Genomic DNA, 18357 nt, shown 5'->3' with positions numbered 1-18357 from the left:
CAGATTAGAAGCTTTAAATGCAGAAGCACCGTTCAGCACACATTAATTACAGCACATGGCCGATAAGCAACTAGCATCCATTAAAGAGCCACTGCTCTAACCCTCAGAAAAAACCTAGTGCTTGCAATAGATGGGTCAGACAATCAAGCACAGGCAGCAGTCTCCTTTTGCTTACCTCCATCGTACAGGGCCACAACCCCCAGGTTAGCCTCTGATGTTCCAGTTTGATGCCAGAGGACGGAATCACTCGTGTTTTACATCTGGCTTCACTCCCTGCAAGGTCTGAACCTACAGACTCAGCAGGACAGTTTGCCCTGGGCGGCCGGTTCTAAACAATGCCAACCGTCAACCACTATGTCCTGTCCCCCCAAGCCTTTCAGCATAGACTTCTCACTGAAAAAGACACCTCTCTCTTACTGCAACAGAGCCATCCTCCAGAAAGGGCTAGAGAGCCTGGCTGTTCAAGGATTAACCCAAACAGCACTTCACTGAACACAGGACTGAGCCCTGTGCAAAGTTAGAAGCAGAATCGCTTTGCTCTTTCATTTCGCAGTTACGTTACACAAAGAAGAGGCCTGGCCACTCTTACCTGAGCAGGGTGTTTGTGAGCGTTCGTCTGCGGTGCTCCAGACCCAAGCGCATTTTGCGAGTGGAGACTGTATTAACTTCCTACGTCCTGTGATGGGAGGAAGGAGCTTGTGTCTATGGATTTTTATACCCTCCCATGCAGCACCACCTGTGCCAGGAACACAGCACCACATCCTCCCACTGAACCTGCCCCACATTCGCTTGGCCTCATATTCTTGGCTGTTGTCTTCGAGTGTTCATGGGCAGTTGGTGCTGGGGGCTCCATCTTCCTTCCTCACCTAGGGACACTAAGGGGGCCACTTGTTTTGATTGCTAAAACAAAAACACTTTTTAAAAAAAGGTGGAGGAGGGGATCCCGGGGTGGAGGGGGGAGGGAGATCCATTGGAGAGGGATGATTGGATGAAACTAAAAAGGGGGCAGAGTCAAGGGACTATAAAACTGATCTCCAACAGCTGCAAGAGTTAGTTCAGGCTGGAGCAGGGGGGAAGTGTGTGATGAATTTTTGTTTGTGTGACTATCAATTATTTGCTGTCCGTCATGAAGATGATAAAGAGTCAGTGAGGCAATGAAAGTGTGAGAGCGACTCTACAGCCTGGTGCTTGGGGCACATCCAGAGCATGAGGGAGATGCAAATTTAGATCCCTGTTCTGACATGTTTAATCAGGTCTACAGAGGGGAACAGCAAGGGGGAAAGATAAAGAAAGAAAACTGTCCCTGTGGCTCAGCAGCTAGGCTGCTCTCTAGCAAGGTGAGACACCTGAGTTCAAATCACTTCTCTACAGCAGGCAAAGCAGGGCACTAAACCTACATTTCTCAGGTCCTGGGCTGGGAGTTATAAGGAGACAAGCTGCTCCTCTGTATTTTGTGAATCTTGGCTTCTTGTTAAAATGCCCAAAATTGAATGAAAATTGGAATCAGGTCAAAGGAAACACATCACCCAACCCCCCTCACAATGTTTTGACTTTTCGATTCACCACAAATTCTGAAAAATCTTCATTTTCAGTTCAACCCGAAACAGCTCTTTTTTCCATTTTCTTTGGAATTGCCAGTGAACTGAAAAATCCATCATCTGCCCAGCTGTACTCATCAACCCTTCTCAGCTAGTCACCAGAGGGAGTCAGAGAGCCAAGCTGGACTAGTGGGGCTTCAACTAGCCCAGCCCAGCTATTTCTCCGATTGCTTCTTGTTGCCTTACACCCCTCCCCAGCTGGGAACAAAAGTCCAGAACACCTGGCAATGGATGCCACTTCAGGGAGGTGCCCAAGTGTGAATCTAGATCTAGTGTGATTTGGTTTCACAAAGGAGGTTGCATGCTTACCCTCCAATGATAGGTTTTATTGGGGTGAGGAGCTATTGGTTGAAAGGAACAGCACCCCCTCCTGGCAGGGTTAGGAGAGGAGGGGATTTCCTTGCCTGGAAGGAAGGCTGGCTCCTCCACTCTTCCACATGCCCCGCCTGGGTGAGGATTATTTTAGATGGGCAGGTCAAGCCTTTAGCACATGCTCTGACAGCAGCTCTGCGGGCGCCGCTCACCACTGCAATGAACAGCGCGTCTAACTGGACGGTGCGTTGTGTGGTTCTCGTCCCCGAAAGGGCCCTGATTTTGGCTACGTGACCCGAGTACCTCCTCACGGACACGTCTCCAGCCTCGACTCCTTTGGCAATCTGGATGTCAGCCCTCCGGTGACTGTCCAAGGGAAGACGTACCCACTGGGAAGGATCCTCATTGGAAGCAGCTTGCCCAGGTGAGGGAGACATGTGAGTTGGGACTTTTAGGCGTCCTACACTGAGGTCTTGGTGTGAGAGAGGATTAAAGGTGCAGCTAGCAGAACAAAGATGCCGAGGAGGAAAGCTCCCGAGTGGGGAGATGGAGGGGAAATTTGCAGATGCAGGTAAGTTAATAGCTCACTACTAAAGTCTGCAGTGGTGCAACCTTCCCCTACAACTAACACTGTCAGCTTGCTGCTGAATTACTGCTCGAGCCTTGAAAACAGCAGACAGAATTTTCATGTTCCCTCTGCTGTCTATCACTTCAGCTGCTTCGGGTCTGTTAGCATCTCCTTAACATGAAAGAGGTTGTTTTAAACCACGGGGAGATGCAACATCTGAGCCCCCTTCTGCACAGAGACATTAATGAAATCAGAGGAACTTACACACACTGCAACTGCCTCTAAAAGGCAACGGCTTTATCATGCAATGGGAGGGGATGGGCAGCACAATCACACCCTGCTGTTTCTAGCTAGATACCATGCTTATATGGCTCGAGTATCTGAGCATCTCACCGTCTTTGATGTATTTATCCTCACAATGCCGCCATGCTATAGCCCCATTTTACAGAAGGAGAACTGAGGCAGGGAGAGCCAAGGTGACTTGCCCAGGGTCTCAGGGATGATTGTGGCAGAGCAGGAAGCTAAAGGCTGGTCAGCCCAGGCTGGCATCTGAACCACCAGGCCATCCTGCCCCATTGGCCAGTATTGCCCCTCGTTTCAGAGAAGCACGCTTCAGTGACCTGCAGTTTGAACACACAACCTTAGGCGCCAGCCATCCCCAGAGTTAATAGACTTGATGACCCTGGAGCGCATGTTGATAGAACATGGCAGCAGCAGGGGAGGAGCCTTATCTAATCCAACCGCCCTGAGTTACAGGAATAGGAAGTCTCCTGGAACGTTCTTATTTAACAAGCTCCTGAGGTCACGTTTGCTCAGAGACATGCATCTACAAGCACCACCTACAGGTGTTCTGTCCAAGGAAGCAGGTCACGGCTCACCTCACCACCTCCATTGTTACCAGCCTGTGTAGCTAGATAATATACTTACAGTGTGGGCTGGCGGATAGCGAAGCATAAGTGGAGGAAGAAGTGATTCCACTTACTTTCGTTATATGGACAGAGAATGGGATCCCTGCTCACTGACCTAGGAGACACCTGTTATCCTACCAAGAAAGCATTCGGCTTCGAATCCACCCTTTGAATGAAGCTGAGTCAAGCGCAGCCCAGCAAGGGCTGCTGGGACACTCTCAGCAAGCTGGCAGCTCTCAAGTACCACTAGATCCTGGTGACACTGTCAGTACCAGGGTCTGGAAGAACAATTCTGCTTCCTGCCGCGGAAAAATTCACCAGCCATGATGCTCGGCTAGAGAAAGGAGCAGAGTGGAAGTCTGGTTTTTAATATCCCCACGCTTAGAGATGGAGCTGACCTCCGTGACTTTAGAATGGCTTAACCCAGGGGTAGGCAACCTATGGCATGCGTGCCGAAGGCGGCACACAAGCTGATTTTCAGTGGCACTCACACTGCCCGGATCCTGGCCACCAGTCCGGGAGCTCTGCATTTTAATTTAATTTTAAATGAAGCTTCTTAAATATTTTAAAAATCTTATTTATTTTACATACAACAATAGTTTAGTTATATATTATAGACTTTTAGAAAGAGACCTTCTAAAAACGTTAAAATGCATGACTGGCACGTGAAACCTTAAATTAGAGTGAATAAATGAAGACTCAGCATACCACTTCTGAAAAGTTGCTGATCCCTGGCTTAAGCCAATCCCCCTGATCGGGACACCACTAAACGATGGAGACATTTGGATCTGAGTTCTGCAGCTTGGGCCCATTTCCCAGTTCGAGCTATGGAAATAGGATTGATCTGCGACTCTTCCTTGCTCTGAGTCACACTGAGCTGGATAGTGCCATTGATCCGAGTGGGATGGCTAGCATGGATAAGTGCTACTCAGTGGGCTAAGAGCAGGACCTAAATTCCCCATATAATAAAGTCATACGGGCTTGATTCCCCATTGGCTTGCACCCCATGCAGGATCATTTCCTCCAGCGAATGGATGTAAGCTGCTACCATTCTGATGTCTACCGCCATTTTGCACTGGTGGGACTGACCCCACAGACAGCAAGGCAAGGGAGAGGCAGGCCTTAAATGGCAAAAGAGGGAGCGCTCAGAAAAGGTTAAATGCCTGGAGTGAGTGGAGGCTGGTTTGCTCTGCTCTGAAAGACTGGTGACTGGAACTCAGCAGCTGTTCTGGGCAGCCAGTGTTAGGTGGTTCAGCTAAAACAACAGGGCTGAGATGTGCTTTGTGTAATAAGAGCCCTGCTTTACAAAGGAGTCTGTTCACTGAGATAAACACCCTCCACCCACCCCATGAATCTGGCGTGGCGTTTACATGGGGCATTGAATGGAATAGCATTAAAAGAACAAACTCAGGCATTTGGAGAGGTCAGACAAAGGCATTGTCTCACAAGAGCAGAGCATTGGTTATTTTTTATCAAGACAAAGCTAGTTACAAGGGAGGATTGGGAGTCGGGACTTCTGGGGCTTATACCAACTCCTATGTTCTCCCCTCCATTTGAGTTCCCAGGTCGGACGGCAGGAGGATGACAAAGGCCGTCAGGGACTTTCTCTATGCCCAGAAGGTGCAGCCCCCCGTGGAGCTCTACTCTGACTGGCTGAGTGTGGGTCATGTCGACGAATTCCTGAGCTTTGTCCCAGCCTCCGATAGGAAGGTACCACTCACCAGGTGACGTTTCTAACCGGCCCTTCCCTCCCTTCCAGTCAGGCTTGGCGCTTGGAGGGCGTTCTTCATCTGCGTCTCTGGAAGCAATTTACAGAGGTTGGGGAGCATTCCTCCCATTTGCTTGATGGGGACATCGAGGCAGAGGGGAGGGGAAAGTCATTTGCCCGAGGTCAAACGGTGAGTCTGTGGCAGAGCTGGGAATAGAAAATGCATCTCCTACTTCCAAGTTTGGTGCCCTACCTACTAGACTGTACTGCCTCCTTTTAGAGGGGGAGAAGTCACAAAACGTGTCTAGAATAGTTACACTCTTGCAGCAACTTAGTCTGCATGCCACATGGATGCACTTTTGGCTGTGTTCCTGTTATTGTGGGTTTGCATAACCCTCTCCACACATACTTTGAATTCCTCTAGTGCCTTTCACCTGAGACTCTCAATGCTCTCTGTACACATCAAATAAGCCCCGCAACCCCTCTGTTAGAATGAGTAAATAGCATTGCCATTTTACAGGTTAGGGAAACCGAGGCAGACTTGGCTGAGATGACACACTGACTTACCTCAAAGGCCAGCGGCATGTAATAATAATATCTATTTTTAACAGAAAGTCTCTTTGCTTCTGTTACCTGATTCTCTTTGGGACCTTGTACAGCTCCAAGCACATGGCTGCATCCTGATTCTGCGATCGCCCCACTCTGCAGAATCAGGCTTGTTACATTTCTGGTTCCAAATGCAGATTTTCAGCCACAATTGCCTTTCATTTTTCTCATGCTTCCATGGGGGAAAAAAGCTTCCAATTCCCTGAAATTCCACCATCTCTCATCATTTTTGTGGCCGGGGGGAGTGGGGGGAGAAATCACGTGAAATGAAGAGGAATGTTCTAGGAAGTTTGGGTCAGATGCACATGCTTTCAACTGTAATGTATATTTCAGCTCAGTGGTTTGAGCATTGGCCTGCTAAACCCAGGGTTATGAGTTCAATTCTTGAGGGGGCCATTTAGGGATCTAGGGCAAAAATCTGTCTGGGGGTTGGCACTGCTTTGAGCAGGGGGTTGGACTAGATACCTCCTGAGGTCCCTTCCAACCCTGATCTTCTATGATTCTAGTAGTGCTGGAACCCCTCTGTAACTGGGGGCCAGCTGTACCAGCACAAAGTGACGGATAGCCCTGCCCGAAATCATTTGCAATCGAGATAAGGCAGGTGGGGTGGAACAGGCGGAGCTGAGGCTAGAACCCATGTCTGCTGCTCCCCAGGCCCTTGCCTGGTATACAAGACCACACAGCCTCCTGTGAGGGTCTTTTTTGGCCCCAATTTCCCCACTGCTACTTCTGTCGGTTCCACTCCCCAAGAGATCGCAACAGGGGACACTGTAGCGTAGACAGGATTCTGGCAGCCACTGGTGTTCTCACCATGCTCAGAGCAGGTCTGCGTGAAGGAACGCATCAAGAGCCGGTGAACACCAGTGCCCAGCTGCATGAGCTCTCCCACCATTGTGTCACCAGTGAAGCTGAACCAGGGAGGTGGGAGATCTCGGAGGGAGAAGTCTAATGGAGACAAGGCCAGACACTGACTGACTCTCTCCGTTAAGGGTTTCCGGCTGCTCTTGGCCAGCCCCGATGCCTGCTACAAGCTGTTCAAGGAGAAACAAAGAGAGGGGCACGGCAACGCGGCCCAGTTTGCCGGTGAGTGGCTCAGTCAGGAAACCTTTGGCACTCACAGAGGCCGGCCGGCCGGTGGGTCTCACCTGCTGTATTCCTTTCCTCCCCCAGGGCTGGAAAACGTGCAGACCATAACAATAGACGAGATGCTGGCCGATAAGACCCTGAGGAGTGACAGTGAATACGTGCAGGTAGGTGTGGGGAAGAGGGAAGGCCCGAAAAGACCCCAGCAATACCAAATGCAGCACCTTAGAAGTCCTATGGCTCCCCCCTTATTGAAGGAGCATGCATCGTCCTGCAGCCTGAGCAGATCAGCTCATGGGCTTTGTCCCAGAGTCACCTTGGATGTGATGCATGAGGAGGCTGAGGTGTGACTGGGGGGGCGGGAGGGGTGAAGTTCATGAATTCCACCAGGTGCAGAGGGTCAGCTATCCATACTAAGTAATGCTCTTCATCATCATCACAGCACACCCCAAAAAGAGGTAGTTTCTTTGCAGATCAAGATCACGCTGGTTGATCTCTAGCTAAATCCTTAAGATGTTCTAGTTGGATGGTCAGATTATGTTCATCTTCTCAAATTATCCTCAAAATTCCCCACCTCCTCTGTGACCCGTGGTGCCTAGGGTAGCCCACACTGAAAATGCCAATGTCGGGGCAGGCTGCTCTCAAAACTGGTGGTTAACACTGTAGTTAGACTCACCAACCAGTCACAAACTGTGCTCCTGATCCCCCACACTGCTTATCAAAAAGCCAACAAAAAAGAAATCACACGGCCTCCTTTCTTGCATTTCAGTCTCAGGCTCCCAATCAGCAAATAGGTCCAGTAAAGTGAGAAGTTATTTAAAACTCTACTCATTATACAAAATGTTCTTCTGATCCCCAAAGGGCCAGCCACATTACCAGATCAATACTAGTTTGGATCTTATCCAAAATACCACTCTGCCAGCCAATCCTTTTGTATCTAAAACTAAACGTTTATTATAAAAGAAAGGAAAAGAGAAGAGAACTGTTAAATGGTCAAAGGAATCAGATCCATAATATGGCTTCAGAGTCTGTATGTCAGGTTCGTAGCAGCACTGGTGAGTTAGCTGGCTTGTAAAGTCCCTCTGGAACACACCCAAAGCTTGGATGGGTGTATCTGTCCTTTGTTCAAAGATTCAGATTGCAGAGAAGTTACTCCAGAGGTGAGAAGCAGTGAAGACAAAATGGAGAAGATGCAACTGCCTTTTTATATCCTTTGCCATGTGGCTTGAAAATCCTTTGTCCCAAACACAAACTCACAGCACATGGGCATGGAAAAGCTCTTGGTGTCCCTTGTCCCTACATGTCCTGCTGACTCGTAGGTGTAGCCCCTGGCTTCTCTCAATGGGCTCCTTGTAAAGCCGATTGTCCTTGATGGGCCATCCAACAGGGTAGATAGTGCTGATGCCAATCTCTCTGGGGGGTGTCACCCAGAAGCACAGCACAAGTTTGAGATACAGCTATATCACACATATTTATAACTCACGCGACATAGATGATACATACCTATCAACAAGGTGATCATACCTAGCAAACCATAACTTTTCCACAGATACCTTACATGGCATATCTTGTAAGATCATGGCAATTTTGTAACATAGGTATCAATAATATTATAAATAGCCATACAGCACAGGGTGACCAGATGTCCCGATTTTATAGGGACAGTCCCGATTTTTGGAACTTTTTCTTACATAGGCTCCTATTACCCCCCCACCCCCGTCCCGATTTTTTCACACTTGCTAGCTGGTCACCCTAATGAAGCATCACATCCTCTGCCTAAAGACCACATATGCGACATGTCTGAGGGAGGCCATCTTTTATAGCCAGGGGAGATTTCTAGTGGATAGCAAGTTACAACCTTCATTGCTGTAACAGCGACTCCAGACCAGGTGCTGCGTAGAAAGGAGAGCAGAAAAGCACAGGAAAGACCAGCTGCAATGGAGCAGTGGTTTAAAGCATCTAATGGTACAAAAGCAGCGGAGAACATGGTATCTGGTGTCAGGGAGCCATGCGCAACAACATGCTGGAGGGGCCCCAGTGTGGACAGGGGAGAATGAGAGGCTCCAGGCGTCCTGATCCAAAGTTCATTGATCTGAACGGGAATCTTTCCATTGAACAGATTGGGCTTTCAAGCAGGTTCCTCATGGAGTTGTTATGTTGTGTCCAGTTGCTTCAAGCTGATAACAGGGATGGACAGTACAGTGTTTCCTCACAACACCTAGAAGGGGTAGAATATTTGCCCTGGGACATTAATGTACCCCAATAAAACTCCGAGGTTACCTGCGTGTTTTTCGCTTCAAATCATGAGCAGCAGAAATACAGCGCTTTCGCTCCACTCTTCCCAACTGGCCTGTAGTCACCTCCCTTCTCTCCAATGCTTTCTTTCCCCAGAGCTGCATTGACTGGAATCGACATACCCTTAAGGAGGAGCTGGGACTGACTGAGCAAGACATCATTGATATCCCTCAGCTGTTCATGTTGAACGGTTCTCGAGCGGATGCTTTCTTCCCAGACGTGGTGAGGGGATTGTCCTACTCATGCAGTTGCTTCTCATTTCTGCTCCATCTTCTGCACTGCCCCTCAGACTCCTATTCCCCACTTTGCTTCCCCCTGCCAAGCACTCAGTCCTTATCTTCCGTAATTTCCCTCGCTTTCTCCTTCCCTCTGGTGACCTCCTGGATCTCATTCAGCGCCCATGCCGTCAGAGAACAGGTCTCAGACAGGAAGCGAGACCTCTCCGCTAAATGCAGGAAGGTTGAAAGGAGAGCAGAGCAAATGACAGATTTTTCGGTTATGTGGTGATTTAAAAAAGTCAGGGAGAGAACGGTTTTGAGTCGGATCAAAAAGAAAATTATTGATGTTTCAGCACAGAGTAAAAAACAATGGTTGAGGGGTTGAAGCAAAGGTTTTGTTCCACTTGAAATGTTTCATTTTGATTTGGATCAATTTTTAATTTTTGAAAAACAACTTAAAAATAAAATGAAAGGAGATTTCAAAGCAAAGAGTTGTTTCAAAATGAAAAACGGAAACATTTCCATGAGGAAAATAGCAAAATGAAAAGTTTTGATTTCGGAGGGATTAAAGATTTTTTTTTCAAATGAACAGTTCTGTGAAATCAACACAAATTCATAAAACATTTCAGTGTCACTGAATCTGCATTTTTTAGTTTTAAAAAAAGATTTAGGTTGAATAATTGAGCCCAGCTCTAGCTAAGAGGATAGGACACAAGTGGTGGTTACATGTAAAACACTGAAGAGATGCCCTTGTGGGACCCTGTCTGGCTGTTGTCCATCTGTCCCTTTTCTCCTGGCTGCAGGTGAACATGATCGTCTTGGGGAAACACCTGGGCATCCCGAAGCCGTTTGGGCCAATCGTCGATGGGCGGTGCTGCCTGGAAGAGAATGTTCGCTCCCTGCTGGAGCCGCTGGGCCTGGTCTGCATCTTCATCAATGACTTTTTCTCCTATCACACTCTATTAGGGGAGATCCATTGCGGCACCAACGTCCTCAGGAAACCCTTCTCCTTCAAGTGGTGGAACATGATCCTCTGAGCAGAGCAGGTGAAACCTCAGCCCGCTGCTCAGCACTTTTGCCAGACAAGGGAACATGGGACCAAGCTGATGCTAACAAACTCTGGATAAGGGCTCCTGGAATCTGGCAATCTAAGACGTTTTGTAAATAAAGCGAACACCATCGAAGGAAGCCCTAGCCCCTAAGCTAGAAGCTCTTTCTAGCATGCCAGTCCTTCATTACTCTAACACACCTGTTCCTACCACTGCAGTTGGAGTTCAGGTGCTCTTTAGAGGTGCATGTTAATCAGAGCTACGCATACAAAGTGGTGCAGAATGCACAGCTGCACGGCCCAATGATTACTTTGCATTTTAATATCCACCACAAACTCAGCACCTACAGTGGATCCTGCTTCAGAGCTTGGCGTTTTAGCCATAAGCCTGGCCTCCCCTCCCCCCGACAAAGCCTACCTCTGTATCAGTTTCAAAACCTACGGACGTTCCAGTATTATGGTCCCCGATCGGGGAGGCCAAATGAGGGAGCCAGGTCTCTTATTCCCAGCGCTACAAGTGGCCTGCTGTTTGATCATGGGCAAGTCACTTCCTCTCTGTGTGTCCGTCTGTAAAATACTTCCCCTCCTTCATATGGTGCTTTGAGCTCCCGGGCTGAGAAGCACCAATGGTCATGCCAAGTATTAGTTTTAAACTATATATCCTGAGATCCAAGGAGAAAACATCTTTCCCTTTAATTTCCCTGGCAGGACAGTGATTTTTAACTGTCACAAAATCTCATTCAGGGTTTGCACTGCTTCTGGCTTGGTGTTGCAGAAGGACTGCTTAGGGCAACGCAGTACATGACTGCTCAGTCAGAATGTGGGCATTACAACTAGCTTCCAGGGCTTTCTCCAAATGTCTCCTGTTTTCCATTTATTCTTTCATGTTGTATTTTGGATGTTGTAAATTGTTGGTAAGAGCTAATTTATTAATTACTAACTTGTCTTGAGTGTCTTTGCCCCTGACTGGCACACAGCGTGGATTATCAACAGGATTCGAACTCAGGACCTTCAACTGCAAAGCAGAAATCGCTGCCATTTGAAGCACAGCACGAGCTCTAGCAGCTAATGGCGGTGGTGTGACTCTTCGGGGGGTCACCCACACCAGTAAGGGGTTGTGTCACCAGCCTCCCTGAAAGCCTGAGTGCCTCTGTTGTGTGCTACTTTGGGTCAAAGCCCTGACCCCAGCCGCACTATAACCTCACCATGGCTTCTCCCCGCCTGGGTACTCCTGGCAGAGTGACCCCAACAAACTTTCCAGTCCCAAGTCTCCCCCAAACCACGCCCCCTGTACTGAGTCCAGTCCTCTGCCTGGACCCACACAACAGTTCTCAAGTTCGCTGTCTCCAAAGAGACAGAGCCCACCCCAGCCTGTTAGTTTGGCTGAGGACTCACACTAAGACACAGCTCTGAGCTAGTTTTGTAATAAAACAAAAGTAAGTTTATGAACGAAGAACACAGGCGTAAGCGATTACGAGCATGAGTGAAAGAGATAGGGAAGGTTACAAACAAAACACGCTTCCTGGCGAGTAAAACGTAGCAAGTTATAGTCTTGGCCAACACAGTTTCCTCACCTACCTCAAGTTCTCAGCATCCCTGGTCCTCCAGACTAGGGGTCCCAACTCTGATCAGCTCCAAGGGTGTTGCACCCGTCACATCCCCCTCAGTCACGGGGACAAAATGGCTTTTGCCTCTGCCTAGATCTTCCCAAAGTTCAGTTGTTGCTTTGCATTTTAATAGTCACCAGTAGTAGTTTTCCTCCACCACAAGCCTCAGTTGTTCCTGGGGGTGCCACCTCCATCCCCCATTGGACGGGTGCTCCATGGTCATCTTCCCCCACTTGCTCGCCTGATGGTTTTGTTTACCTTGCATGCAAATGCACTTTTTCATTGTCTCAGGTTCCTCTGGCTTCATTTACATTGGAGACCAGGACCTGTGAAACAACAGTCCTTAGAATCATAGAATATCAGGGTTGGAAGGGACCTCAGGAGGTATCTAGTCCAACCCCCTGCTCAAAGCAGGACCAATCCCCAACAAAATGATCCTTGGGCTAGGGCACATTGGGCTTAGGCCCTGTCTGCCAAACACATCTGAGGAACGGATTTCCAGCCCATCTCTCTAATTTGCTATGCGCCACCCAGACACACATTACACAATAGTATGAATGGCCAGCGCTTTCCCAGCGTGCCTACGACACATCATACGAGACCTTTTAGATTTAGATGATGACAACAGCGAGATGGGCAATGAGTGTGCCAGACCTGAGGAGAGTTATGGGGTGCTGGGCCCAGGGGGGCTCCCTGGGCCGGTTATCCTCTAGGTTGCTGCTCCGCTAGACAGAAGCGTGACACGCCTAGCCAGCGCGCCATACAGCTCGCTGCATGAGAGCTGCACTCCGGTTCAGACAGTGCTCAAGGGGGAAAATGAAAAGGGACCTCCCAGGACTGGCTGCTGGGGGACAACGCTTATTTAACAGCAAGATCCAGCAGGATGTTATAGCCTCCCTCCCACTCAATGGGCCCTAAATCATGGGGTGCACCATGTGCTTCAAGCCATTTCTCTGCCTTTATTAAATCATCTCCATTACCAGGTAGCCTCAGGAGAGAGAACTCTTGCTCCCCGGCAGAGATTGGTCTGCCCTTAGTAGGGTGACCAGACAGCAAGTGTGAAAAATGGGGACAGGAGGTGGGGGGTAATGGGAGCCTATATAAGAAAAAGACCCCAAAATTGGGACTGTCCCTATAAAATTGGGACATCTGGTCACCCTAGCCCTTAGCAACATCATGCAGGGGGCAGAATTGCAACCCTGGTCGTTGTACTAGTCAATCGCTTTCATGCCATTTCCCCAGGAGAACAAGGTGCTGCTGATTTAATGGTCCTGGACGCAATCTTCACAATGAAGATGTCGTTCAGTATGATTTCTGCAGGGCCTCTCAGAACCCCTGGAATTTTGGTATCAAGTTTTCCAATGAAGAAATGCCTACCATTTCCAAGACGCTCTTTTGGGAGTGACACCCCAATTAGTCTTTCCACTTTAGCTATCCAGTGGAGTTACTTTAGATTAGCAGTGCCCCCAGCCCTGGAGTGCTGGGCACCACAACCTCCGGCCCGCAGCCCTGGAGCGCTGGGCACCACAAGCCCCGGCCCGCAGCCCTGGAGCACTAGGCACCGCAGCCCCCCGTGCTGGAGCACCTGACGGGCAGCCCGAGCACCCCCAGCTCTGGGTGGATGGCTCTAGCCCCTCCAGCCCCTGACCACTGTGTGGGCCCCCGTGCCGGGTAATCCCAGCACCAGCCCTAGCTGCCCTGAGACCTGGCCTGCTGGCCCGCCGTAGCCCTGCCTCCAGATCCCTTTGGGGACGAGGAGCAGCCTGGGCTGGAGCTATGCGGGAAGAGTGGGAAGCAGGAGGGGGCCTCGGGGAAGAGTGTGGGAAGGGCCATGCATGGCTGTTCAGTGAGGCTCAGCTTCCCCTGGCCCGCAATACCCACCGCCCATGGCGCAATTCCATGTCACTGGTCCCTGTTGCAGTGTGAGGTGGGCTTAGATCATTCAGCCAAGACTGAAGGACTCTTGACAAACTGGCTGAGCTTAAGAGTGGTGGACCAGAGCTGAGCCTGAGAGCTCGCTACAGGCAGTTTTCAGAGCACTTAAGTCCTATTTTCAAAAGTGACTTACGCATGCGGGCCCAGATCCCCAGAGATATTTAGGCACTAGCCCAGAGGTGGGCAAACTATGGCCTGCGGGACCCTCCTGCCCGGCCCCTGAGTGCCTGGCCCAGGAGGCTCGCCCCTGGTCCCTCCCCCACTGTTTCCGCTCCCCCACAGCCTCAGCTCGCTCGCTCTACCGCCGGTGCAGTGCTCTGGACTGCGAGCTCCAGCCACCGGTGCTCCAGGCAGCTTGATAAGGGAGCAGGGAGCAGGGGATTGGATAGAGGGCAGGGCAGTTCGGGGTGATGGTCATGGGGCTGGGGTGTGGATAGGGGGTGGGGCGGTCAGAGGGCAGGGAATGGGGGTTGGATAGAGGGCAGGGGAGTTTGGGGTGATGGTCAGGGGGCAGGGGTGTGGATAGGGTGTGGGGTGGTCAGAGGGCAGGGAATGGGGGTTGGATAGAGGGCAGGGGAGTTCGGGGTGATGGTCAGGGGGCAGGGGTGTGGATAGGGGGTGGGGCGGTCAGAGGGCAGGGAATAGGGGTTGGATAGAGGGCAGGGGAGTTTGGGGTGATAGTCAGGGCGCGGGGTGTGGATAAGGGTCGGGGCGGTCAGAGGGCAGGGAACGGGGGTTGAATCGGGGCAGGAGTCTGGGGGGGCAGTCAGGAAGGTGGACGTTGGATGGGGCAGTGGCGGGCAGTCAGGGGCGGAGGTTCCGGGGGCATCAGGGGACAGGGAGCTGGTGGTGGTGGTGGATGGGGTAGGGGTCCCGGGGGGGCCATCAGGGAACAGCAGGGGTTGGATGGGACAGGAGTCCCATAGGTGGGCTGGCAGGGGGGCAAGAAGTGTGTGGGGGGGATGCCCCCCTCTCCTACCAGCCCTCCAATTTCCAAAACCCGATGCAGCCCTCAGGCCAAAAAGTTTGCCCGCCCCTGCACTAGCCCAGTCCCATTAACTCACAATGAGACTTAGGCCCTATTTTCAAAATTGTCTTGGGCACTCAGGAGCCTAAAACACTTTGATGCCTTTGAAAACTTCACCCCAAATGCAGTCGCTACAGCATGCTGTGCCAGGCTCGTCTGTTTTGGGCAGTGTGCTAAACTCTCATGATGTTACTGCTTTAACCATGAAAGCATTGTTAAGGCCAACCTGTGAGCTGCTAGCCATAATTAATCACTGCTGAGGTTCTTTTGCCCGGGATCAACCCCCATTGTGAGGCAATGGCTTGGAACAAGATCTTTTCCCAACAATAAAAGTGTAAACCAAAGAAGCTGGAATCTGAGGTTCTCTTTTAGTTCATTACAAATTCAGCCCTATGCTTTGCCCCCCAAAACACCAGTGCCCCATAGGTAAAACATTATTGTAGCACGTACACACAAAACTCGGTGCTTTACACACACACACACAAAACTTGGTGCTTTACAACTGCAGGGGAGATATGTTCCCTATCCTGAAGAATTTGCAACTGAATTAAGACAAGGCAAGAAAAACGAAGCCACGCTGGCCTTAATCTGAAAGTTCTAGTGCATGAGAGATGAGGAACAGTGGGCAGCCTAATGGATTGAGCATGAGCCCCGCGCTCTCGAAATCAAGTGGCTCAGACTGGGCACCCAAAATTAGTGAAAATGTAGGCCCAAGCCTCTCCGTGCCTCAGTTTCTCCATCTGTAAAATAGAGATAACTACCTCCCAGGAGTCTTGGGGCTTAGTAGATGTAAAGCACTTCATGACCGCTGAGAGTTAGTGTTGTTACAGCTTTATAGGCAAGATCATAGACACGTGCAAACACAGAGATGCCCCCTCCAGTGCGCTCCATGGTGGTGAGTGATGAGGTTTGTTCCAGGGTCATGCTAAATATTTTAAGAAGCTGGCTCTTCTTACAGCTGCAGTTTCTGTTTCCTTGGGGTGCAGGTATGTAAAGGAACCCTACAGCACACGGACACGCAGGCACCAGAGAGGATGCTGATCTGCTCCCAGCCCTGGAGATCAGCAGCTCCTTAGATAATTTGTGTTTCCCCAAGATAACCTGTTTCTCTTTCCTCCCATTCTTTCACCTCCTGCTGACCTCTAAACAGCTGATCACAGCAAGCAAAGTTCTGCTTTCACAGTCTGCCCCTCCAATCACCAAGCAGAGATCCTGGAGGTGGGATTACATCTATCTCCAGCTAATCACAGCCCATAGTGGAGAGAGGAGGGGTGGGACACTTGGCCCATGTCTTTTTAATGTGATCATGCTGGCTTATCCATTGTAAAGAGAGCAGCAGAAGAAAGCTTGCAGCAGAGAGAAGGGTACAAACATGTCCCAGCAAAGAACCATACGGCTGTCCTTGCAGCAGCATACTAGCACTGTCTACGTGCTGGGCACAGAAATCTCCATTGACATACGTGGGTAAGAAATGTGAGCTTTAATAGCTGGCGGTTCTCTGATCCGTTTGATCATGTGGATCTTTACTGGGGTCTGCTTTAAATGGATACTGTTCCCTGGGCTGGGGAAGGTAGGGGGGACAGTGATGCTAAAAGTAACTCGGAATGAACTCAGCTAGAAATATGTTGTTGTAAACTGAAAATGATACACTGGGTGCCACCAGCCACATAGCCTGGGAACTACTAAACAGATAAGGGAAGTGGCAGTTTCTGTTGGGCTCCATATGCATGTTTGTCCTCACTGGTGCAAAGTGGCCCCCGGCTCCCCTGAAGGCAGTAGAGCCATGCTGATCTGTCCCAGCTGGGGCTCTGTTTGGTATGCTCTGCACACACACTGTTTGTGCATGCATTATTGTTAGGGATGAACTACTTGGCTGCAGCACTCTGCCATTCTTTTCGATGCCCAGCTCTCCGCTGGCAGTGCTTGGCTTTTCATGTCGGTCGCGGCCGTGGCGCAGAGGCCGAGATTGAGGGAGGGGAGATTTTGCTCTAGCTTTCTGGGATATAATGAGGCTTCCTCACCCCAGCACCCTACTTTGTCTGAAGGGAGAAAGTTCACAGGGTTAATTTACTGATACTAAGGGAAGAGGAGAAAGTTCAGAGACAGCCTGGTTAAGTGATTTGCACAGAGCTGTGGAGCAGCAGGGCTGCCCAGAGGATTCAGGGGGCCTGGGGCAAAGGAATTTCGGGGGCCCCTTCCATTAAAAAAGTTGCAATACTATAGAATAATATATTCTCATGGGGGCCCCTAGGGGCCTGGGGCAAATTGCCCCACTCCCGGGCAGCCCTGTGAAGCAGACCAGTGGCAAAGTCAGGCATTAGAATGGAAACTCTGCAGCTCAGATAGGGGAAGCAGCTTCTTCCAGGGAACTCTTTACCATCACGTGTAAGATCTTTAGGGTAGGGGCTCTCTCTTCCTACGTGTATGTACAGCCCCTAGCACAGTGGGGGCACCAATCCCAGACTGGGGCCTCTGCATGCTACTGTAATACAAATACTTAATAAATGACCCAAATGCACAGCATCTCTAGCAGTGCCATCTTTTATTATTTGTATTATGGTAGCCCTTGGGGTCGGGAAGGAAGGGGGAATTACCTGATTTCCTACAGCCCTGGGTATCAGACCAGGAGTAAAGTTGCAGTGAATACACTGGAATTGAAGGTGGGGTGAGATCAGAGTGCAGAGCTCCAGGTTTGCCTCCTTATTGACAGACCCACCTGTCTTTATCTGTTATCCCGTAATGTCCCTCCCTCTTCTTCCCTGGAAGTCTGAACATTTGTAGCTGCATGTTGCAACTGCAGCTGAACTCCAGGCTTCCCCATGCAAGGCCCATCTGCAGTTGTATTTCTCTCCCAGGGGGAAACAGAAAAGCTCTACCTTGTATCACACTGATCTTCAGGTGGGACTATTCATTATCAGGGAGCAGGTGACCTGAGTTATCCCAGACCTCACCCAGAGGTGAGTAAAAAGCCTCTGGTAGCTATTATTCAACACCAGCTGCCTGGCAGGAAGCCAGACATTAAATAACTGAGTGTCTGTCTGAGGCAACTTCTTGCTGCCACTTGCAGTCACACAGATGGTCTACCCAGCTCCCCAGCCTCATGCAGAGTGCCAAGGGCTGCTGCTGGGTGGCTCCCGGGATGGGATACAGAGCTGTGCATCTCTCTGTCACTGGGATGCTGGCAGACGGGTGACAGCTCAGGTCAGGGCCCTGAGGCCTCACCTGAACACTGGTTACCAGCTGTGCATTTCTCAGTCTGGCTCACCTGTGCTAGTGTGGTTAAACTAGGCATTAGAGTGATAAACGTGTTTCGTGTTTAGACTTTATGAAGTGCTTGTAAGTTGCTGCCTGCATTAATCTCACTTATCATATCCGTATCCCATGTTATAAGTAAGGCTGCGAGTTTGTCCATGAGGTCACGGACTCCGTGACTTTCTGTGATCT

At 50.1% G+C, this 18357-nt stretch overlaps 2 protein-coding genes across 3 annotated transcripts in view; both read left to right on the top strand.

Annotated features, from left to right (window-relative positions):
• Positions 1-11259, top strand: part of LOC127038622 (protein-arginine deiminase type-3-like) — a 33830-nt gene extending 22571 nt beyond the window's left edge. The window contains exons 11-16 of the mRNA XM_050931327.1: positions 2183-2334; positions 4952-5096; positions 6690-6783; positions 6871-6950; positions 9175-9300; positions 10100-11259. Of these exons, the coding sequence (XP_050787284.1) occupies positions 2183-2334; positions 4952-5096; positions 6690-6783; positions 6871-6950; positions 9175-9300; positions 10100-10333 (831 nt within the window). The 3' untranslated portion in view covers positions 10334-11259. The remainder of the gene's footprint in view (positions 1-2182; positions 2335-4951; positions 5097-6689; positions 6784-6870; positions 6951-9174; positions 9301-10099) is intronic.
• A 4953-nt stretch (positions 11260-16212) lies between these two features.
• The window catches only part of LOC127038621 (protein-arginine deiminase type-3-like), a 39754-nt gene continuing 37609 nt past the window's right edge, over positions 16213-18357 (top strand). For both annotated transcript variants that reach the window (XM_050931326.1, XM_050931325.1), the window contains exon 1: positions 16213-16377. In XM_050931326.1, the coding sequence (XP_050787283.1) occupies positions 16286-16377 (92 nt within the window). In that variant the 5' untranslated portion in view covers positions 16213-16285. The remainder of the gene's footprint in view (positions 16378-18357) is intronic.

Source organism: Gopherus flavomarginatus, chromosome 21, assembly GCF_025201925.1.
Source record: "Gopherus flavomarginatus isolate rGopFla2 chromosome 21, rGopFla2.mat.asm, whole genome shotgun sequence".
Lineage (NCBI taxonomy): Eukaryota > Metazoa > Chordata > Testudines > Testudinidae > Gopherus > Gopherus flavomarginatus.
The sequence above is the reverse complement of the archived record's forward strand: the minus strand, read 5'-3'. Positions and strand labels throughout refer to the sequence as shown.